We start from the raw sequence: 25,482 nt of genomic DNA, 5'->3' as shown, positions 1-25,482 counted from the left end.
ATATCTGTGTGACACCACGTCTCTGATATCCCAAATATCTGCCTTTCATGTTTTGAGCAATACCTCAAATTCATCAAATTTATTTACCACACGTGTAGGCAATAAACTCATATGCCGACCATTAAATAAAATTTTACTGTAACTAAAGTTTTTACAAATAATATAAAATCAAAAACAAATTATTTTACAATAAACTAATGGTTGTATATTACAAAATGCTAAAAACTGTAATAAAAGATCATTTACTTTAAAATATGATAAAATATAAAAATTAAAAGCGCTAAAAACCGTTAAAAAACTGAAGCTTTCGAGAGCGTCAGCTCCATTCTTCAACACTAATATGACTTCCTGCAATATCTCTTTATATAGCAGACTCAAGGTACCGTGATTTATTTAATGGTCGGCGTATGAGTTTATTGCCTAGAAATGAATTTTCCCAACCTCAGAGGCCTCTTTCAGGATATTATTTACCACACTCGGGTAGACTGTGAGCTCTTGTGCTTGCAATAGGCACTTGCCTAATTCGTGTGTTGGTTAGCCAAAACTGATTAAGTCTGTCCTCACATGAGAAATTTCGCTGCACGTAGCTGCATCTGTGCTGGAATGGCTCCAAGCTCTGGAGAATAGAGTGCGGGCAGTGCTGTTGAGATGACTGGGGGCATGGCCGGATCTGTAGTTTGTGAATTGCCCGCACCACCACACATTTTACTAGGACATTCAGGAACGGGAGTGATCCGTTAACCTCTAACTCTAAAGTGAACTGGATGAACCCAGACAGAGAATTGGGATATTCTAGTAGTGTTGTTTCAGAGCTGTCATCCCAGGTCGGATGATAGTGAAGATGTCATCAATATATCTGCACCATGTTGTAACAGGTACAGGTGGGTTCAGGAATATCTGTTCTTCTAATTCTACCATGCGATGTTGGCTACTACGGAACTAACAGGGGCGCCCATAGAAGTGCCATGTACTTGTTGGTATACCGAATTCCCGAAAGTGATGATGCTGCTTGACAAACACAGGATGAGGGTGGTACAGATGTCGTCAGTAAACAGTGATGTTCTGTTTGGAAGGTTTAAGTCATTATCAAGGAACCTCTTTGTGCAGTGTATGGCCTGCTGGACAGGGATTGATGTAGATAGCGACACTACATCAAATGATGCCATAACAGCATTTTCAGAAATTGAGAGGTCTTTAATAAGGCGAATAAATTTGCTGTTGTTATTGACAGTGTGTATGGTATTTCCTACAAGAGGTGAGAGAAGATGTGCACTATACATGGACAGTTCATACGTAGGTGCATTGCAACAGGGCACTCAGGAAACAGCAGGACACAGGAAACCCCAAAGTATTCATAATTAAAGCAAATATATTATTATAATTTTGAAACGGAAAGGGAGAAGCATAGTGTGCTTTTAGTGTGCATAGCAGCAAAATAATTTGGTATAATAAGAGCTAGTATCTGGCATTAGTGGACTTATTGCAGAATTATATTTTGACAAGATAGAGAGTATATAGCTGAATCCATTTATACCAGAGGTCTCATATTATGGCAAATACTTAGATGACCTCCTAATCATAACTAATCAGACTACCATAAATTCCATTTTACAGGTTTTTAATAATATCCATATGAAACTAAATTTTACTTTAGAAACCGAGAAGGAAGATACAAAATCTATCAACTTTCTTAATTTTACACTACAAAGGGGAGGGGAAAAACAAAATTTTAGTATTTAGAGAAAACATACTAATATAGGCATGTTATTCAGTACAACAGCTACCACCCATACATACACACACACAAAAAAAAAAAAAAAAAAAAATCGGTCTTGCTTAACCAGTTTTTAAATGCTTCAAATATTCCACCACATAAAGGGGGTTACAGCTGGAAATTGAGGAACTAACAAGGAGATTCCTAAATAGAGGTTATCCAATTACTTCTATTAATAAAATTAAACTGATTGCCCAGGAAAAGATAACTAACTTTATTATAGTCCCATATATAGAAAGCTGCTATAACAAATTAAATCATTTATGTAAGGGTAGAGATAAGAAAAAATAATAGCTAGACTGACCAATAAATTACATACATTATTAAAGAAGGGTTCCTCAAATTCTACCTCTCAACAAATGCATGATCTCGTCTATAGCATTTCATGTAAATACTGAGTTATGTTGGATCTGCTTGGGGGGTGTTGGATTTTCGCGTTAAACAACACGAGGCTCATGTATGTGCATCAAGAGCAAATACTTCAGAGTTGGAATTCCATACTATGAATGAGGCACAATCCTTTCTTTTTAATGAAGCCAAAATAATTAATATTCAGCACAATTACAGTAAATTAATTATTACTGAAACGCTTGAAATGAAAGTCAGTAAAAACTCAATTAATATTCGTAGACCTTTTTTAATATTGGATTATTGGTCCTATAAATGCATGCATGATGAGGACTAAATTTCTTCTAGATACTTATGTGCCGATGCATTTTTTAGTTTCATTCCATCCTGTGAACACGAAGTATTGAAAAGTTTCCGTCTAACTTAAGGAGGAAGAAATTTGTCTTCACGTATTTCTTATTTAGTTGTTCTTTCTACTATGAGTAAATTTGACAATGTTTTCCTATACTAATGGTTGCGTCATGGTTGACAGTTTTGGGGTTCGGGGCTCGACAGTAATTCTGGGTTAAGTAGGTGTCGTAGCTATCGTTATGGAACACATTAAGGTTGGTTGATATGTTGTTTAATGGCACAAGGCCATATTGTGCCTTATTCTATTCCGTAGTGCAATTATCAGTTAAAATCTGTTAAATAATCCTGTTTGTTTGAAGAGAACAGAGCTCGGCTAGATTTGCATCGTCTCCAATCAGATGAGGTAATGTTAAAGGTTCTTGCAGATGTGAAAGCGATGTAAAAGTTTTGTTTCAATAATTATTATAAAGGTTACAATTTATTAGAACGCTTCACCATAGGTGTAGACTGACAAAATGCACAAATAGGCAGATCTACCCACACGAGTAGATAAATTTGGCGAGTGCATGTGCCCAATAAGCGTCCCAGCCAGGATCACCTCCTCTTGCCTATTTGATCGCACACTTAATGGCCACAACTTAGGTTCGTGTTTAAATTGAAGTAGCTTATTTCTGCCCTGAGCCTGCCAGATTTGCAACCATTACTCTTCACACACGTTTTTTATGACCGATTTGTAGTCTGTATATGGCACTTGGTAGTTAGGAGAGCTTGCAGTGATTGGATGTTTAGCGGCTTGATCTCCATGGTCATTTCCTTTGATGCCTCCATGACCTGGTATCCAACAGAAAGTGACTGACTGGTTAGCAGCAGACAACACATTTATATGTGATCTGATTTGCTTGAAGACTGGGTGGATTGGCTCGGATGAATTTATTAATGCTGTTATTGCAAAGAGTCAGAATAGATCACTGGTTGCTTATAGGACAGATCAATCAAGTGATCTAGAGCTATCTTTATCGCAAACAGTTCGGCACTATAGACACTGCATTTCCTCAGAAGAGACACAGAACTAGAAAAGATAATAGAAACTGCCACTGCGCTTACTGTTGTAATTGTTTTTGAGCCATCGGTATATATATGAAAATTCTGAGAAGGTTTAGCTACGTGTGCAGAATGGACTTTCCTGATGGTAGTAGCAGTAGTAGTGGTGGTGGTATGTGATGCAAGAAAGCAAGTGTATGAGCTTATGCAGCATCATCCAAAAAAAAAATCACACCATTCCCTCCAAATGCCTGTCCAATTCCTCCTTAAATTTATTTAGCCTATCAACTTCCACAATAATAGATGGAAGTTTGTTCCAGCAATTACCCACCCGATGGCTAAAGGCAAATTTCTGCACATCTATTCTACACCTGTCTTTTCTTAATTTGAATTTATGCCCCCTTATGTTCGTAATAATTTGAACAAGTGGAAGGATCCCATCAGAATTCAGCATGTTCAACCCATTCAAAACCTTATTTTCATATTATACACCTCAATCAGATCACCGTGTTGGTGACTGGTCTCCAGCCACTGCAATTTACAGAACTTAAGCCTCTCTTGGTAAGAGAATCCCTTCATTCCGCTCACCAATCTTGTTGCCCTTCTCTGTACACGCTCAAGCAAATCTACATCCTTCCTAAAATGAGGCCTCCAGACCGGTACTCAGTACTCAAGGCATTATTTGAACAAGTGGAAGGATCCCATCAGAATTCAGCATGTTCAACCCATTCAAAACCTTATTTTCATATTATACACCTCAATCAGATCACCGTGTTGGTGACTGGTCTCCAGCCACTGCAATTTACAGAACTTAAGCCTCTCTTGGTAAGAGAATCCCTTCATTCCCCTCACCAATCTTGTTGCCCTTCTCTGTACACGCTCAAGCAAATCTACATCCTTCCTAAAATGAGGCCTCCAGACCGGTACTCAGTACTCAAGGCATGGCCTGACCATTGCCTTATACAGAGGGACAATCACCTCCTCCCTGTTAGCAAAATTCCTATATATCATTGACAAAACCCCATGACCTGCCCTGGCAGCCTGTCTGCATTGCTCAGAAAACTTCGTATCTGACTGCACAATTACTCCCAGGTCTTTTTTCATTTTCTACCACTTTAAGTGTAATACCACACAATAGGTACGTTTCTCTGGGGTTACTTCTATCCATGTGCAGTACTTTGCATTTGTCAAGGTTGCCACTTCTTAGCCCATCTGCCCAAATTTTCTAGATCCTGTTGCAGTAGCACACTGGCAATACTGGCATTAACAACCCTGCCAACCTTTGTATCATCTGCAAACTTCGACACTAAGCCTGATATACCTTCATCAATATCATTGATAAATACAGTAAACCCCCGCTATTCGCGATCGCCGATTTAATATAAAATGAAACCTAAAAAAAAAAAAAAAAAAAAAAAGTGAATTTTAAAGTGGCGTGAATATTTTTCACCATAAAAAACATGGGCCTGGCTAAAATTATCTTTCCTGGTCAAACCAGCGCTCAGTGTGTGTGGGGGGAGAGAGGGGTGACAAAATCGCAAGCGTGGATGTTTCTCGCTAATCCTTGTTCAGTATGTGTTATGTGTTTGTCATGGAAGGTTTCGTCATTTGCTTTTAATTTATGTTTATAAATTGAATACAAAAATGAAAAATCTACCGTTTTGCAGTGTAAAACAGAATTTTGTCGAGTGTGTTAACGGAAGAAAGTGATTTTATTGTGGACAAGTTCTTTCTAACCCGTACAAAAATATCGCTACGAATAAAAAGAGAAATGTGAAAATATCAAAGAAGGTGATGACATTAGCGAATAAAATTGAGTTATTAGACAAAATTTCTAATGATGAAAGTGTCTCCTCAGTGGCAAAACATTATAAAATCAATGAGTCAATGGTACAATCAATAAAAATATCGGAAGAAAAAATCCGCCGAGTGTCCGTGAAAACGCGCTAATTGTTTCAAAAATTTGCTCTGTAACTCGTGATGTTAAATTAGAAAATATGGAAAAAGCTTTAAATCTGTGTATAGAAGACCGAACTCAAAATAAAATTCCGTTAAGTTTACTCATCATTCGCGAAAAGGCAAAACTCCTTAATCAACACTTTAGCGAAACTGATGATAGGACTGGCGGGATGATTTTTTGCTAGCAAGCAAAGGCGCTGGTTTGAAAGATTTGTTTGAAATTTCTAATAAATATTACATTTAATATTAAATTGTTTCTTATTTTCATTTCGATGCCATATGCTTCCATTTCACTATGTACTGTCTATGTACATAGTCATATTATGAAGGTACATATAATACATACATAGACAAAATATTTTACCAGTTTTTCTTATATATTTCATACTTTGGAACGGAACCCCTTTATTACTATGGGAGCCATAACTCAGTATTTGCGACATTTCTCAGGAATGTAACCCCCGCGAATTGCGGGGGTTTACTGTATTCAAAACAACAGTGGACCCAAAACCGAACCCTGTGGGACTCCACTAATAACATTAGTCCATGAAGAGCAGCACCCATTGATTACCACCCTCTGTCTTCTCCCACCCAACCAACCTTTTATCCATTGTAGCAACTTACCCTTAATACCATTCTGCTCCAATATGTACAATAGCCTTCCATGTGCAACAGTGTCAAAAGCTTTCCTGAAATACAAATATATGATATCAAAATTAATTTTTGCATCCAGTTCCTTTGTAACCACATCATAACATCCTATCAAATTTGTCAAACAAGACTTTCCCATAACAAACCCATGCTGTGTCTGAATTATTGCTGCAGGCTTGTCTAAATGATCCTGCAATGCATCTTTAACCAGTGACTCCATTATTTTACCCGGAACAGAAGTTAAACTAACTGGTCTGTAATTACTCGTGTCACCCTTCGATCCCCCTTTGTGAATTGGGGATACATTTGTACTACTCCAGGCGTGTTAACCTCCCGTGAGCCCAAGGATGTTCTCATAATTATGGCTAAGTGTTTGCTTAGCCGCCTCCTTTAATATAACTGGATAGATCCTATCCACCCCAGGTGCCTTTCTTATGATTAACTTCAACAATTTCTCCTCAACTTTGCTCTCAGTTATTACAAAATCATTAAGCAACCTGCTACAATTTGATAACCTTCTGCCATTTTCAAACCTTAATAACTCCTCATGTGTGAATGTAGATGCAAAATACTCATTCAGTTTGTTTGCTATCTGAGCAGAATTATCAACAGTCGAACCATCGATATCAAGTGGACCAATCAGATTCATCCCCTTCCTTTTAGAGTTTATATAAGTAAAGACATCCTTGCTGTTTTTCTTAGCATCCTTTGCCAAAGATTTCTCGTAATCTGGCTAACCTCCTTTGTGACCTGATTACAGACTAGCTTATATCTGCCATAGGCTTCCGAGTCGCTTGATAATTTATATACATCCCATGCATTTTTCTTCTCTTTCAAGAGTCTCATCAGTTCATTTGATAACCATTTAAGCCTAAACCCTGAACAATATTTCTTAATAGGTATGAAACTTTTAGTAGCTTCCAAGATTAATTCCTTGAACTTCCCACTTAGAATTTACTGTTGGTAACATTGTCCATTGATCCCACTGTACTCACCTTTATGGAAGCAAAAACCCTTTCCTTTACCCCTGATGGTAATTATATCTTTAAATAAATCCCACATCAGTACACTGTGATCACTGCCACCTAGTGGTTCCTTTATCTGCAAATTCTTAATACATGACGTGCCTCCGTAGCCAGGTGGGAAGGAGCAGCAGTGCGTAGCACATGCTTCTTGATTAGACCGGGGTTCGAGCCGTCACCACCACATATCCCGCGGAGCAATATGGCCTTAGTTGCCAATGCTCCACATTTTACACACCTCCCTAATCTCATTTGAAGAGAGGGATGTCTCCATTTTTTTCTCCTCCTCCTCAGACGAGATCTCCTCCATAACCTCTTGCTGTTGCTCGCGATGCAGATCCATCAGTTCGTTGGTGGTAAACTCCTGGCCATGTTCCTCCACTAGCTCTTGAATGTCATCCTTATTCACCTCCAGTCCCATGGTCGTACCCAAGGAAACAATTTCATCGACAACTGGCAGCTCCTGTTCGTGAGCAAACTCCTTAACGCAATCAGACCACAGTTTTCTCCAAGCAGAATTGAGGGGTCACTTGGTGACCCCATCCCAGGCTTTATCGATGATCTTGAGGCAGTTTACGATGTGGAAATGATTTTTCCAAAACTCTCGGAGGATAAGGTTAGTTCCTTCGATCATCTCAAAGCATCGCTGAAATAGCGCCTTGATGTAAAGCTTTTTAAAGTTCGAAATGACCTGCTGATCCATGGGCTGGAGTAATGGAGTAGTGTTGGGAGGAAGGAACTGGACCTTAATGAATTCGAATTCTTCCAGTAAGTCGTTCTCAAGGTCTGGAGGATGAGCAGGAGCATTATCCATAACCAGCAAGACTTTGAGTGGCAGTTTTATTTCTAAAAGGTATTTCTTCACTGCAGGACCGAAGACCACGTTGATTCACTCAACGAACAAGATACGAGTGACCCAATCCTTGCTGTTGGACCTCCACATAATGGTTAACTGGCTCTTCTGCACCTTGCATTTCTTGAAGGCTCGTGGATTCTCAGAATGATACACGAGCAGGGGCTTGACTTTGAAATCACCGCTTGCATTAGCACACAGCAAGAGGGTGAGACGGTCTTTCATGGGCTTGTGACCGAGAATTGCATTCTCTTCTGCTGTAATGTAGGTCCTCTTTGGCATCTTTTCCCAAAAAAGCTCCGTCTCATCGCAATTAAAAACTTGCTGCGGCAGGTAACACTCGGAAACCACGAGCTTCTGTAACTCGGCAACGAACACCTCAGCTGCCTTAAGTGTCCAAACTCGCAGCCTCTCCGTGCCTCACAACACATGCCACTTCTCCTCTTAAAGTTATCAAACCATCCCCATGCTCGCCTTGAAGCCTTCTTCGTTTTCTGTAGACGTACCTGGCTGTTTACTTACGAGGTCGGCGTACAAGGCCTTTCCCTTCTCACAGATCAAGTTCTCGGTCACAGTATCATCCGCTAGTTGCTTCTCATTTATCCACACCAAAAGCAACTTTTCTACATCTTCCAGAATACGTGGCCGTTGCTTTGATATTCTTGTGACTCCTTTTGCTACATCTAGTCCCCTTAGTTCTTCTTTCTTCTTTAATATTGTGCAAATTGTTGACGTAGACTTCTTATAAAATCTTGCGATGGCGGCCACTTTCATACTTTGTTTGTGCTTCTTGATGATTTCCTTCTTAACTTCTACCGTAATCATCCCCTTCTTCTTACCACCTTCCTTTTCAACCCTTTTCTTCATTGGGGCCATTTTCGTAGTGCACAGTTAATAAATAACAGTCACTAAATTTGAACACACACACACACAAAAAAAAATGCTTTACGCACATACACGTGGTCACAACGCTAGCACGAATGTTCACTACAATGTTGACTGTATACGAATGAGGTATGCCGACTGAGACCGTGCATGTGAGACGATTAACCACAATCCCGAGCAGCACGTGATCACGTGACGCTCGGCAGACAATTTTTAGGAAATAAAGCACAATTACAAAATGAGGAGGCACCCTTGATACACATAAACAAAGCTGCGCGCATGTAGCAACTGAATAAACAACACCATAAATGCAGAGATACACTATTAACACCTCACATTTTCCTAAAGCACATTTCTAGGGGTTACTACCATAAAACAATGAAAACAATTTCCAGTTGCCTTTCTGCTAGTGGAATCTGTTTTAAACTGGTAGTAAACTCGATCTAATTGCATTTGCAATTATACCGATAGCTGGAATTATGTTGGTTTTTACGTTATTATGGTGAAATGTGTTTCCCCTTCATTGATATAAAAAACAAATACATTTTCAGAATCTTCTCTTCATTCCTATCGTGTTGCATTCAGTTGGGGTGATTCTGCGTTCGACTGCCATTTCTTGTAAACACAAAGGTGAATCGTGCTTAAGCGAATTCGGTTCGTGTTATATAAGATATCGTTCCCCTATTTATAAATCGTGTATGATCGAATTCGTGTAGTGTAAACACGTGTTATATGAGGACTGACCGTACTCGTATTGCAAGACCTCGCTCGTTTATCAAGTTAAAATTTATTAAAAATTTTTGCTCATCTTGCAAAACACTCACAGACCAAGTCACTCGCAATCCAAGGTACCACTGTATGTTCTGCTGGTCTAAGGCGTGTTTCCCCAACAATGTGAGTGATATGTCGCACAGCAGTATGTGATACATCCAAGGTGGGACTGTAGTAGAGAAGTAGTAGGCTGTATCATGCTAAGGTCGATTTGCCAGTCACTGAGCAGGAAAAGCAGGCGTATCCCTGTTGATGGGTAGGCTCTGTAAACGTTATCCCATTTTGGCGAAAAAAGTCCATTCCGAGTAGGGTTGTCCAGTTGCTTCAGCATATAAGCTCTGGATTGGCGATTTATGGAATGTCCTTGGTGCAAGACAAAGAGAACTGTGGTCCACTTGGTCTAGTACAGCTGTAGCCCACAGAACCGTAGTCTAGGCGTGACCATATTAATGTATAATACAAATGCTGTAGCGTGTAACTGTCAGCTCCCCATGTTGTGCCAGATAGTACTCTTAAGGCAAGTAATCCGGAGCTCTTTTATGTATGAGGAAGGCAAGTTTCTGGTCAAGAACCACACCAAGAAAGTGGACACTACTAACCACTAGGATGATTTGATTTTCTAGGTGAAGATCTGGGTCTGGATGTAGGTTACACTTCTTACAGAAGATTCCGACAGTCCTTTGTGGCGAGAGGCGAAAACCATTGTTTTTAGACCATTTCACAACTTGGTTGATGGCACCCTGCAACTGTCTTTCTACCATTCGCATATTAGGCAAAAGGCAGGAGACACTAAAGTCATCAGCATACAGGTTAGTGGACACTGTTTGTAGTAGATCTTGTGTTATGGAGTTCATTATTATGTTAAATAAGGTGGCACTTAGAACTGAACCTTGTGGAATCCCTTCCTGGATAAAACTGGGTGTTGACTCTAACTTGAAAAGAGCGATGATGGAGGAAGTTTCTGATAAATTCTGGCAGGTGTCTGCGTAGTCCTAGGTCGTATAAATTTCGCATTATGCTGCGCCTCCAAGCTGTGTCAAAAGCTTTTTCTATGTCAAAGAAAACCATGACATGGTGTTCTTTTGGTACAAAAGCATCACAGATGTTTATTTCTGCCTTGATCAGTAATTGAAGAGTGGATCCGTCTTCGTGGAAACCACATCGTACTGGGCCAAGTAGGTTGTTTTGGACTAGAAACCAGGTTAGGCAGGCACTGATCATTTATTCCAAGACCTTGCTCATACATCTGGTGAGTGCAATAGGTCAATAATGTTGTGGATTTGTAGGATCTTTTCCTGGTTTTGGAAATGCCAAAACATAAGTGTGATGCCATTGTCTGGGAAGGTATTCTCTTTGAAAGTTCTGTTATAAAGAAGCAACAATGTCTTAAGGGCTGGTTCAGTAAGTTGTGCTATCATGATGTAGTGTATTCCATCTGGTCCTGCTGCACTCAGTTTGGTGATAGCTAAAGCATGGTGCAATTCAGCCATTGTGAAGGGGGAGATTGTATGCAGCACTGGATGCTGATTCTAAGTTGATGGGATGTTTCTCAGCCTGTGCCTTGTGTACCTGAAAAGGAGGCGTGTAAGATGTCATGGCCGAGATTTTCACGAATGATTCGCCCAATGTATTCGCAACCTCCACTGGTGTTGTAACATCACAACTGTTTACAGTGAGTATGAGAAGGTTGATGCGTAGATGTTTTGAGTACATACGTCGTATTTTGGTCCATATCACTCGCACTTTTGTAGTTCTTGTAATTGTGGAGGCAAAATATCCCCACGCTTCTCTTTTGCTAGTCTTCTTAATACGTTTTGCAGTTGTTGGAAACTTCCTGAAGATGTTCCATGCTCTGCTCTGCTCTTTTCTTTTTTAGCTGCGCTGCATTCATTATTCCACCACAATTTTGAGCATGCTATTTTGTTGGATTTCTTTGGAATCATTTGGTCTGCTGACTGTAGTATTTGGTTAGATATATATTCTGTAGCCAAGTTAATGTATGTTTGCTGGACCCGTTTTCTTTTAGTATTGCTAGTTGCTTGTATATATCCCATTTTCCTTTAAAAAAGTTCCACTTGACAGTTCTGTTAGAAAACTGAGGTATGCTCATATCAATCCGGAATATCACTAGGTAATGGTCACTATCCAGCAGACTGCTATGAATAGTCCATCTAAATAGAGGATATATGGATGCTGAGCACAGAGGAATATCAATAGCTGAAGTAGATCCTGTAGGTAAATGCGTATAAGTGTGCACGCCATTATTGAGAGTAATCAAATTGTGCTGGTCAAGTAATTTTTCTATAATTTGTCCTTGTTTTGATTTCCCCATAACGGATGACTATTGAGGTCCCCTAGGATGAAGTAGGGTTGAGGCAGTTGTACCACTAGTTCTTTTAGGTCAGCGTAGTTTATATTTTGATTAGGGGGCAAGTATAATGAGACAATAGTCAAGTGAAAATTAACATTGACTCGTACTACAACTGCCTCATGGTTTATTTTTAATGGAAATGGTTTGGAGGGTATTTGAGTGTAGAGTGGCAATGCTACACCTCCATGTGCCAGATTACTCAGGTTGTTTATAACATGATCTTGCCAATGAATTATGTAGTTTCGGAGAGAAACAGTTATATGTGGCATTAGATTGGTTTCCTGTAGGCAGAGGGCAATAGGATCATTGTGTGAGATCTTATATGTCATTTAAATTGCTGTGATATCCTCTACAATTCCACTGTAGAAATGTAAGCATTACCTGGGTTTAGTAGAATCCTCGATTTGTTTTCGAGGAGCTAAAGGTTTGTTTCGCTCAGGTTTCCCTTTCCCTGGAAAGAAAAGTTTTCCCGTGTCCATATCCTCGTCACTGAACAGTTCTAATACCTGTTCATCTTGCTGTGAGATATCTTCTAAGTCCACATTGTCTGTTTGGTTTGCATCAGAAGTTGGTACTGTAGGGTGGTGTTTTGCCAAAGGGTGGCACCTGGTTGTAGAGTAATCGGCATATTTATAGTTTTACTTTTTTTGCCTGTTGTTTGGTGGCCAATACTGACCTTGCCCAATCAGTGATTTACTTGGTGGTATGGTTACCAATGTTTGGGTTGCAATTGATATTTGTTTTTTGATTACTTGAGCATAAGTTGGTTTATTAGCATTCAGGGCTGGAAAGGACTTTTTGGCTTCTTGGTAGGTGACAGTGTGTTCAATTTTGTACCGCTGTACGTTTTTTTCCTATTTCCAGAGGGTCTTCTCTGCAGTTAAGACAACTTGGTGTTGTTGCTGTGCAATCAGTATTTGTGTGCTCAGTGGATCTGCATGCAGCACAGGCAGCTGCACCTCTGCAAACTGTCTAAGTACCCAAACTTCTGGCACTTGTAGCAGCGTAAGTGGTTTGGAATGCACGCTCTAATATGGCAGTTAAGATAACCTACTTTGATCGTTTTTGGTGGTTTAGGGTTATCGAAAGTGAATATTATGTTCAAAGTAGGAACAAGTATGGTATCCTTCTTTGTTATTATTCTTCTGACACTGATGACGCCTTGGTCTTGTAATTCCTGTTTTAGCACTTCATCTGACACATTCATGAGGTCCCATTTGCTGATGACACCACTTGACGTGTTCAAGGAAATGTGTGGTGAAACTAACAGAAATTCCACCAAAAGTTTTTAGTTTCAGTAATTGTTTAGATTGTTCAGCAGTGGCAACTTCAACCAGTAAGTCTATCAATCTAATCGATGAACTGTACTGGGTGTACCTATTATTCTTTCTAGGCATTTTTCCACTACAGTGAGGTAATTTTCCTTAGTGATTTTAATGTTCACAACTCCAGCTAGCTTCCGTTTTCTAGTCACACCGACGCAGCTGGTCGAGATGCTGAGGGTTTTGCAATTACTAATAACCTGGCACAGATTGTTCATTTACCTACAAGAACACCAGACAATCCTAATCATACAGCCAATATGCTTGATCTTTTTCTCACAAACAACCCTTCTAAGTACACGGTAGAAGTGAGAGGTCCTTTAGGCACTTCAGATCACAACTTGGTGATTGCTTCTTCTCCAATGGAACCTTTATCTTATGGCTATTCCCAACCTCGTGTTGCTTGGCATTACAAGAATGCAAAATGGGATGACCTGAGAGACTTCTTTTCTTCTTTTCCCTGGTCAGATTACTGTTTCAAAACTTCTGATATCAACGTTTGCTCAGATCGTGTCAGTGAAATTATTCTTACAGGAATGGAATCCTTTATCCCACACTCCACTTTAAAATCTCTTCCTCTATCTAAACCTTGGTTTTCCAATAAATGTGCTAAGGCTGTTCAAGAGAAGAATGTTGCATATCGTAATTGGCTTGTTTCTGATTCTTCAATTTCATTTTCTGCATACACCAAAGCTTGCAAAAATTGTAAAGCAGTTATTAATCAGTCCAAACTGGAGTTTGAACAGGCTAAGAGTAGAAAACTTGCTTCTTGCCCTAATATTAGCCGAGCATTCTGGTCTCTTGCCAAAGCTATTGGCCGCAACTTTTGCCCATCTCTGCTCCCACCTCTGTCCAAACCAGATGGTTCTGTTGTCACTTCAGCCAAGGATAAAGCTGACCTGCTAGCATCCCATTTTTCTTCCAACTCATGTATTAATGATCTTGGTAAAACACCTCGCACCATTCCCAACACACTCCATTCAATGCCCCCTGTGGTCTTCCGTCAAAATGATGTCAGAAGGATTTTGAAGAATCTTGATGCTAAGAAAGCTCCAGGTCCCGATGGTATTTCTCCACTTGTTCTCAAAACCTGTTCTCCTGAACTTACTCCTATTCTTTGCCGCCTTTTTTCACTTTCTTATACCAAAGGTGTTTTTCCTTCTACTTGGAAATTTGCTCATATCCAGCCAGTTCCTAAAAAGGGTGACAAATCCCTCCCATTCAATTACTTCTACTCTTTCTAAAGTAATGGAGAAATCAATTAACACCCAACTCTTAAACTACCTAGAAACCTTCCGTCTGATCAACGATCGCCAGTATGGATTCCATCAGTGTCGATCCACTGGTGATATTCTGGCTTATGTTACCCATTTATGGACTAATTCAATGGAAAGGTTCGGTGAAACACAAGTAGTTGCTCTTGACATCTCAAAGGTTTTTCGATCGTGTTTGGCATAAAGGTCTTCTAAACAAGCTTCTATCTTATGGTTTGCCAACTGTTTTTAGTAATTGGTTATCCAGTTTTCTCTCTGATCGCTCACTGACGGTGATGGTAGATGGCTCTCTGTCTTCTAACTTCTCCACTAATGCCGGTGTCCCCCAAGGTTCAGTTCTTTCCCCCACTCTTTTCCTCTTGTATATTAATGACCTTCTTCCATTGACTGGAAATCCTATCCATAGTTTTGCGAATGATAGCACATTGCATTCCACTTTCCATTTTGAGAAACCTTGTCCTGCTGAATCAGCTTCAACTTCTCGAAAATCTGCTACCAATTCCTTAAATGCCAATCTTCAGGTAATTCTCCAGTGGGGTAAAGACAACTTAGTTGATTTCAACCCTTCTAAAACTCAGTCTTGTCTTATATCTCGCAAAAAGGATTCTTCTGCTCTTATGCTTATCTTTAGTGACACTCCGATTTCTAGGCAAAATGATATATCTCTTTTAGGGATTACCATGACTTCTAATCTCTCTTGGCACAAGCACATTACAAATATTGCTTTCTCTACATCTAAAAAACTTGGTTTTCTCTTTTGCTCTCGGCATTACTTTTCTTCCAAACAGCTGCTCACTCTGTATAAATTGCAAATCCGCCCTGCCATGGAATATTGTTCCCACATCTGGGGCGGTGCCCCCAAAACCTCTCTCAGGCTTCTTGATTCCATTCAGAAGAGGGCAGTTAGGTTAATTAATGATTCATCTCTATCAGAGACCCTCCACTCACTGTCTCATAGATGTACTGTTTCTGCTGCATGCCTCTTCTACAGATACTTTCATGGGCACTGTTCCTCTGAATTGGCTTCTATAATTCCCACTCTCTCTTTCGAAACAGTCCGAACATGTGCCAACATCCATTTATTGTCCAACTCCAAACTCACAGAACCAACTTCTCATCTTCCTCGTTTATTCATTAAACTGCCATTTTCTGGAACAACCTTCCTTCATACGTATTTCCTGAAAATTACAGTCTACAGAAATTCAAGTCCGGTTTCAACAAATCTTCTTTCATCTTCTCAACCTCCAACCCAAGCATGGTACTAAGTACTATAGGTTCTAATACCTCTCGTGTTTGCGGTTTACATATAAAAAAAAAAAAAAAAAAGAAAAGAAACGGCGAGAGTTTGCAAATAGGTTGTTCTTGGGTTGAGTGTATAATACAGAAAGATGCGAGTTCTGATTTTGGCTAGGTCAGTCTTTTGATGTTTAGCTGCAACAAAATCAGTCTCAGACTCTTTTTGCCCTGTAGAGGTCTCATCTATGCAACCAGTGGATTTCTGGGTTTAAGAACTGTTTGCTTCATTTCGTCCTAGACGGGAGAGTTTTCCCCTTCCAGGTTACTGGCCCCGCCACGTGGAGGCAGGAACAGTGCCACCTTTGTGACCAAGCAGTAGTGGGTTAGTATTAAAAGTAAAAACTAAAAGAAGAAAGAAAGGTTTCTTTTCCTCCTGATCTAGTATAAAGTGTTTTCTTTACTGAATTAATTGAGTGTTAATGTAATGCTGAAAACTAGGAAAACGATTTTATTTTACTAAGAAAGAGTACAAATTTACTGGCAAAGACAATCGATTGGCACTTGGGGCAGAAGATACACGAAATCTAGAATGGTGTATTTTTGTTAACGAAATAGTGTATTTTTATTAGCTTTTGGAATGTAACCTCCCCCCCTTTGTACCTTTTCATAGTCCCATATAACACAGTTTCGCGCAACATGACATTTTACAGGAACCTAATTACCGTGTTTTACAAATGATACCTGTACATAAATTTTTTAAAGTAAGTTTCCAATATTAACAAGTATGCTCAACTTTTAAGTAGTACATGTGGCTACTGTACTATGAAGTTGTTAGCACCGATTTTTTTGATTTTTTTTATTATTATATATTTTTTAATTTTGTCATATACTTGGATCACAAACGAAAACAAGCAAAGCATTTCATATTTCACACTGTAATTCTGGAAATCAGTTATTCTGAAGCAAATTAAAAATTACCCAATATTAATTTAGCAATCTGTTTGGATATCACAAATTTTTTCTTGTGGTCTCTAAATACTCACTCAGAGTTATGTATAAGAATGATAACAATTCTAAGACAAAACTTTTAAATTCTGACACTGAAATTTCATATTGTATAATGCTGATATGAAAATAAAGTTCAATTAAGAGTATTTAAGCTTACCAAGCATATGCAATTTGAGACAACCACGACGGGACATTTCCAGTCATAATAGCTAAAGGATCTTGAAGCTGTCTGTTAGCTTTGGCAGTTAACTTACTATTCAAAAATTCTGACTGAGGTACAGCTGGCACCCAAGAACTCATCTGAAACAGAATTGTCTAATATGAAATTTAATTAAAAATTTTTGTCTGTTTTTAAAAACTTTTACCAGAAATTCTTTATAGATCAACTGAACTTTAAGCTTTAATAACTCAGTATGCAAAATTTTAATACAATTTAGCTGTTCATTCATATGCTGACTAACAATGGAAAATACTCAAATTAATAAGTGATATGAATTAAAACTGGATTAAGTATTATCATCCAGATTGAACGATTTTTAATTACAATTTTCCTAATCAACTGCTTTTTTTTCTCCACAGCAAAGTTGTTCCCAACTTTGGTTTAGTCCAAACATACACTGATTTTATTTGAAAAAAAAAATAAAATAAAATAAATAAAAAATAAAAATAAATAAATAAAAAATAATGGTTCTAGTGTAAGACACGACTACTGCACTCATAGACAGCAGTTCTAAGCTAAACATGAGTGCTAAAGAGTAAACACCACAAAACCACTGTTTTGTTTTGTCCTATAAATAAAATTAATTTATCTTTATTTCAGAATTACAAATACTATGTTTATAGACTAAACTGAGAATGGTGAACAACATTCTCACTGAGTGAAATCAGTTGATTAGATAAAAATTTTAATTTGGAAATCATAAAATTTAAATACAGGGTGGTGCAAAATAAGCTGAACAGTTTGTTTTCTCTGTAACTTTAGAACGAAATGTAATAACTATCTAAATGGTGAATGAACGCTTTACTCTTGGAAATTTTTTACATGTATGAAAAATAATATCGGCCACACCCTTCTTGCTCGCAAATATGTGCTCTTCTCACGGTATTTTCGTGGCGTTTCTCAGAGTTTCAGGAGATATTGCGGCTATATCATGCTGGACGTTTGCTTTTAGGGCCTCTATGGTTTGAGGGTTATTGGCATACACTTTATCCTTGAGATAGCCCCAAAGAAAAACGTTTGGAGTGACTAAATCCGATTAGCGCGGTGGCCATCTCACTATACCATTTTTCGAAATAAAGTGATTGGGAAAATGCTGCCTTAGGAGGTCCATTGTGGACCAAGTGGTGTGAGCCGTGGTGTTGTCTTGTTGGAACCACATATTGTAGTCTTCTGGTAGCTGTGGCATCAAAAAATTTTAAACTATTTTCCTATGGCATTCTCCATTGACCATCTGAATAACACCATCATCATCCTCAAAGAAATAAGGTCCACTGATGCGTTCGGCTGTTATGGCACACCAAACTGTTACCTTAGCTGGATGCAGTGGTCTCTGGTGAGTTATTCTTGGGTTCACACTGCCCCAAAATCAACAGTTTTGTTTATTAACAAAGCCACTTAACTGAAAAAAATGAGCTTTGTTGCTCATCATCAAATTTGAAATGAAATACTCATAATTTTTTGCAAGGTTTATGAAGGCACGAGTGTATTCCAGATGCACCTGCATGTCTTCAGGATGAAAGGCTTGGACTAATTGAATCTTGTACGGAAAGTGATGCAAGTCCTTATGCAGCAGGGTGTCTTCTGGCCGATGTTTGGGGTTTATCTGCAACACTCTCCCATACACGTGCAATGTTTTCCATTGATCAACCGCTATGAGATCTTCAAGTGTGTCTGGCATCACCAACAGTTCCTATTTCTTCAAAATTTTGAACTGCAGTGTAAACTGTGTTCCTACTTGGTGCCTCGTGAATATGCTTGTTGTGTTAGAACTACTGACCGATTGTTTTCCAAGAAAATTATGACTATTTTGGTCTACCTCTCCATAATTAAATTCTCAAGGGTTACCTGTAAGACAAACACAAAAAAATTACAAACCTAAAAATAACTAAAAAAGTTATGATTTTTTTTAAAATGGTCAACTTATTTTGCACCACCCTGTAGTAATATTATATTTAGTCTAATTTAACATCAAATTCAAAATTTTTGGCCAATATATAACAAAAAAGCACCGGACAACAGACAGCTTAAACCTAAAAGCTACCAGTGTTTTTTAAATTAAAAACCCTGTACATACAGGCATCAGATAAAAACTAATCACCTCTATAATTTTTCAATTAATAAAGAAACGAATAAACTTGATTCAAATAGACCTCTTATATAATCCATATCAATATTAGGCCATTCTGAAAACAACTGAGCCTATAATTCATTCCGATTTCATGGATGGCTTTTACTTTTTCTACAGAAAAGTTCCATACGTTATTTAAAAGATTTAAGTCTGGTAACTTGCATGGCCAATTTCAAACAACAGAGGCCTTGTGAATTAAGGTCATCATCCTGGAACATGGAAGTATCACGGGTGTCCTGCAAATGCTTAGCAAAAGGAACAACCTTATCATCTGCCATATCTGTACAGCCACCTTAATTCATTCTGGTTTTTATTTCAAGTGGGGGACAATTTAACTATTATGAACTTAAAATTCCTGGTTAATATTTCAAGTTCATAGTAGCGTAAACATCCCGAAAGCATCACTAACCCACCAACAACTTGTATGACACCTTGCACACAATCTAGATGAAATGCCTCATCAGTTAACCAGTAAGCTAGATGTCACCTGTGTTTTCACTCATTTGCATCTAGAGCTCACCTGCTTATATGATCTAACCAGGAACATGTTATAACCAGTGGTGATATTCAGCCAGTCCGCACTGGTGGTCATACCAGTTGTTGGGCAGAGTCTGACAAGTTTACTCACCAAGAGGAAGAAGAAGAGGAAAAAAAAACGTCCCTATTGATTTTGGCCCACACTGGGTGGGGGAGTGTTGCCAATCACACCACAATATATAATTTGGAGGCCAGTTCCCATAGCTTGCTTTCTAAGGTTGTGAACTCTGGCAAGGTGTGAACTCCAGGAAATCTTGGAAAAGATTACCTGTGAAACTAGTTTGCCGTTATGGCATTTGTATTGTTTGCTCTCTCGGTAAACAGACAGTGGGTGTTATCAGTCTGAAGTACAAGTTCAACCCCCTTGTAACCTCCTGGTTTCACTCTTTTCCGCTTCAGTAGTTTGAGCTGATTTCGGGCACCGAGCTTGTGTGTGTGTGTGCTCCTTAATTCTCAAAAGTTTACTCACAGCAATAAGTAATTACTCACTTGCATGTGGAATTTTACTTTGTGAGTAGTGTTTTTAAATTGCATTTATAATAAATTGTTTAAATTGTAACCCTTAGAATGAAGAGGCAACATAGTTTGGATAAATTTTTGAACATTTCTACTAACAACAGAAATGGAACAAACAAGAGAAAGCTATGATACTCTCGATATTGAACTATGACTTGGAAATTTGTCTAAAACTGTGTAACAATCAATACAGCCTGAAAGATGTTCTCACTCTGAGCAGAAAGTTAGTACAAAACATTTTGCATTTCTGGAATGAAAAGCAATTGGATTATTTCAAAAATAAGTATGAATGGCTTATTATTGCCAGTGATGCGAATGTGGGATGCCAGTGGTGCTCAAAGGCTTTATCTTTAAGAACTTTCAGTGCTAAACACTTACATATTTCATCAGAGTGGCAATCATGTTCTGTCAAAGCTCACAGTTCTAATAAAAAGAAGATTCAATCATCAATGAGAAAAAAACTGAAAGCACATCATGAGTCAACTTCACACAAAAAAGCATTACATATAATCAAAACATCTGAAAAAATATCATTTCAAACAGTATTGACATGGCTAATTAAAAATATTTAAACAGCACTATAAACATCTTTAATACCATTTATTCCATAATTAAAAGCAATAAACCATTCACTGACATGGAACATTTAATAGCTTTGCAAAAAAAGAATAACATCGATATTTGGGAGTATCTTTGCACTCTAGATTTATGGTTCCACTTATCACCAAACACATCTCCACTGAAATAAGAAAAAGTTTTTGGAAAACTGTTAACTCAACATAGTAAAATTTCAGTTATTATTGATGAGCTTCAACTATTTTACATAAGAGCACCTTAATAGTTTATTTAAAATCAGAAATTCAAAACTTTGAAGATAGTTTAACTGCTTTTGTTGATCTTGTGGAGTTAGAAGGTACATCTGAAATAATTTACCAAACTTTGATATCAGTTCTGGAGAAGTATGGTTTCAATGAAAATTATTTATCTTATTGGATTTTGTGCAGATGGAGCCAGTGTGATGTTATGAAAAAAAAAGTCAGGAGTTTCTGTCAAAATTTTGAAAAATTTCCACATGTTTGTATCTGGCACTGTCTTGCCCACAGTATTCAGTTCTCTTGACGATGCAATAAGAGATGTAAAACAAGTAAACTAGTTTCGGCATTTTCTTGATAAAATTTATGTTTATTTTCATATTTCAAATAAGCATCAAAGAGAGTTAAATATTTCTAAAGAGTTTGGAACTAAAGCACCGAAAATAGGGATATATTTGGACCTAGATGGGCAGCCTGCAGTGCTAGAACTGAAAAAGCTGTTTGGAAGTCCTATGAAACTTTGTATGTTCATTTTAATAAAAATCATGAAGTGGGAATGGTGAAACATTTTGAAAATTAATTTTTTTTAAAGATTTGGCCTTAATTAATGACATCCTAGCAGAGATTTCAATACTCTCTACAGCTATCCAAGAAAGAAATATTTCATTAATCAGAGCTGATAGATTAATTCATCGAACAATAAAATCAATTGAATATATGAAATCAAATAAAGGACCACATGAAAAAGAAGCAGAAGATATTATGAAAAATAAGTATAATATATAGTATAGTTTAACTAATGTACAAGTTAGTGCATTTGCATCATTTCTGTACATAGCCAACTACATAAGTAGTTATAAATTGGCATCATTAAGTACATCTCATATTGTGAATACCTTCACGAGTTGCCACGATATTGCACTACCTCAAATAAGTAATGCTTCACCATAGGAGAAGACTATTGTTACTTATTCTCAGCAGATACCATCACCCATACGGCACCGTTTCAGAGCTTATTGGCTCCTCATCAGTAAGTGGGCAGGTACCCTGGTGTTGCAGTGATGACAACCAAGTTGCAAAGTATAAATCCACAACATGAGAGATGCCACATCTCTCATATTGTGGATTTATACTTCGCAACTGGGTTGTCATCATTACAACACCAGGGTGCCTGCCCACCCACTGATGAGGAGCCGACAAGAGCGGAAACAGAGCCGTATGGATAATGGTATCCACTGAGAATAAGTAAAAATTGTTTTCTCCTATGGTGAAGCATTACTTATTTGAGGTAGTGCAATATCGTGGAAACTCGTGAAGGTATTCACAATATGAGATATACTTAATGATGCAAATGCACTAAGTACATTAGAAGTATAATATACCATTTGAAGTAAAGCAAAAAATAACATAGATTCCCAGAGAAAAACTTGTTTGATTGTCTAATACATTTTATGAGAATGCTGTTCGATGATGTAAATAAAAAATATAATGATCTTCTGAGTTATTTCAACCTATTAAACCCTGAAACTTGGACAGGTCATGTTTGTGAAGCTCCATGGAGTGAAGGTGAAAATAAATTAAAACAATTAAGTCAACTAATTATATACAATATTCCAGTAAATGATTTTCGAGATTTTGTTGATAGCAGAGATATCATGTATAATAATGTGTCCGAGACTGAAAGTATTTTAAGGGCTAAAAGAATCCTAAAAGTTATCGTCATTAATGCTGCGGAAGCTGAAAGAGGATTTAGTACCATGAATAATATTATTGAGAATAAACGAAATTCTCTTACTATGGAAACAACAAGTCACCTAATGACCATCAATTTAATGGAAAAATTGCTGGAAGAATTTGATGCAATTCCTTATGTCAAAGCATGGCTCAGGGACGTCATCTAGCAAGCAATAATTGTGTCAATGAAAAGGCATCAAAAACAATTTCCCAAAACCAACTTCCCATTTCACCAATCAGTTGCCTAGTTCTTCCTTGAAATAATTCAAAATATCCGTTTCCACAACAACAGATGGAAATCTGTTTCAATCAACCAACCACCTACCTACTGGCTGAAAGCAAGAAACAGAATCCCATCAGCAGTGGGCTGGCTCAATCCACTCAAAGCCTTCAAACATCTCTATCAGATCACTTCATAGATGCCTAGTCTCCAACTTCACTCTTGGAACTACAAGCAGTTCTAAGGGTGGAGTTGGTAACTACAGACTGGTTAGTCTGATTTCAGGTGGTAGAAAAATCTTAGAGGTAGTGTTTAAGAATGCAATCCAGGGACATAATTCTTCCAGCCCAGTGATGCCATCATTACACTAATGATTCTGATAACATCACAGGGATTAAAGTACAGGAACCACCGTCAGGAATTGATCATGCAATCGTCAGCTGGAAGGTGAAGAAACATGTTGCAGTAGTTAGAGGAAAAGGCACTGGTTTTAAATTCAGAAGAAGGGACAGTTTAAGGTGCTATAAGGCTCACATAGGGCTCACAATACTGGTCAAAATCTTAATACTGGTATTTTGGTATTTTTAATTTATGAAACTGGGATACCGGCATTATTAAAAAAAAAAAAAAAAAAAACATTTTTTGCAATAAATTTTGATGACAATTAGGTGCAATAAAGTAAGGAAAAAATAAGCAATTACTTGAATTCCTGTTTTAAATCAAACTTTTATTACAATAATATTCTAGCAAAAATTATTAAACATACAGTTATTCTAAAAAAAAATAAGCATCCACACTACCTGTCTGAATAAAGTGAGTTCTTAAGAAACTAAATAGAATTAGCATTTAAACTGGATCTAATTTTGGTACATATTTAATTAGAGGCAGAAAACGTCCTCTTGCATTCTGTGGTGGTACCACTTTGCACTGAGATAATCAGACGAGTTTCAGTTTAACCCCCCCCCCCCCTTATTCCCTCATCTTCAAAAAATCTTATTTTCTTTTTATCAAAAATAAAAAATATTTCCTTTTTGATTTTTTATGGCACTATATCTGTATTATTGAAAGAAAGAGACTAACAGTTAAGCTTGGTGAGGAAACCAAATCTAAGTTGTGGTTAGAGGGTTATTTATTTATTTATTAATTTTTATTCCCTTGCCATCATCAATGGCCATTGCTATGATTTTTGTACAGCAGCTATCCTCAAGCACTAAGCTCCTCACTGTGTTAAAAAATGAGAATTTCCAGGAGCTGAGGGATATTCTCCCCCCCACACGAGTATATATATTATATATGAACTGTCAGTTTCTCAAGAGCAATGACACAAATATAAAACAAGTCATTTATCATACAAATCTACTTACAATAAATAACTGATGTTCATTTACATCTAATCTATTCATTTTTTCATTTAATCTGTTAATACATGCTATCATTTCCATAAAATTTCTTTCAATTAATAATCTCAACTCTCTCTACAGCTTCAAATACTAAATTAATTCAATTTTAATCACTTCCTCATGTTTCTCTTAATCACCAATATGGATTCTCCTCACAAAAGCAATCCATAAGTCGCTAACTTAATGCTAACAATTCCATGTAACCTCTCTTAATTTAGCAATAAATTTTCTTTACAACTTCAACCAATAAACCAACTCAATACTAAACATTTGCTCATTTCTCGTATTTCTCCAACTTCAACCTTACTCTAAAATAATTTCACACTTTATCTAAGTACCCTTTCCAGAACAACTCAGTTCAGAGGACTTACCTTCCTTCACTTTCATGGTGGGATTTCTCTGTGCTGGTTCCTTCCACGGAGTGTGGCGATGTCTCTCTCTCTCTCTCTCTCTCCTTAATTGAACTCACTCTGCATCTCTGCTGTATAGCTCTTCCAGCACTGTCTTATTTCGGGATTTCGAGAACAGTTCTCTGTTAATAGTGAACGAAATTATCACAGCAGTAGTAGAAGCCAGAGCACTATCTGACTGGCTTGTTATTCAAATTCTGGATTAACTTCTAGTACAGGAACATGCCCGGCGGAACCCTTAACTATATAGCTGAACACTCCCAGACCTGGACTCGAACTGAACTCATACTGGTATTTCAGAACTACCACTGGAAGTCTGCAACCTCTCCGAACAACAACCACAAACCTTTCTTTTGGTGTGAGCACCTTATTTATTTCCTTCTCATTTATTTATTTATTGAATTGACTGCAAGTTACAATCGCCTCACGTATTACTTTTTTTTTATAAACAAGCTTATGTGCAAACCCCAGAAGGGTTTGCACACATTTACATATCCCCCGCTATCTAATTTCAACCTGACCGAATCACTGTGTTATTCTTTAAAGTCACTCTTCTTCCTTTGGTGGGAAAAACAGAATATTTTCCCCACACAACGAAATGCTTTCATCTTTTACCTCAAGATAACCTGTTCACAATAC

The 25,482-nt window shown here is 37.8% G+C and overlaps 1 protein-coding gene across 3 annotated transcripts in view; it reads right to left on the bottom strand.

Moving 5' to 3' along the window:
• Positions 1-25,482, bottom strand: part of ctrip (E3 ubiquitin-protein ligase ctrip) — an 894,611-nt gene that overhangs the window by 171,041 nt on the left and 698,088 nt on the right. For all 3 annotated transcript variants that reach the window (XM_090377644.1, XM_090377653.1, XM_090377662.1), the window contains one exon: positions 17,024-17,166. In XM_090377644.1, the coding sequence (XP_090233770.1) occupies positions 17,024-17,166 (143 nt within the window). The remainder of the gene's footprint in view (positions 1-17,023; positions 17,167-25,482) is intronic.

This window comes from Mastigoproctus giganteus, chromosome 1 (genome assembly GCF_048544385.1).
Source record: "Mastigoproctus giganteus isolate SK-2022 chromosome 1, ASM4854438v1, whole genome shotgun sequence".
Taxonomy (NCBI): domain Eukaryota; kingdom Metazoa; phylum Arthropoda; class Arachnida; order Uropygi; family Thelyphonidae; genus Mastigoproctus; species Mastigoproctus giganteus.
This window is presented reverse-complemented; position numbering and strand designations above follow the sequence as displayed.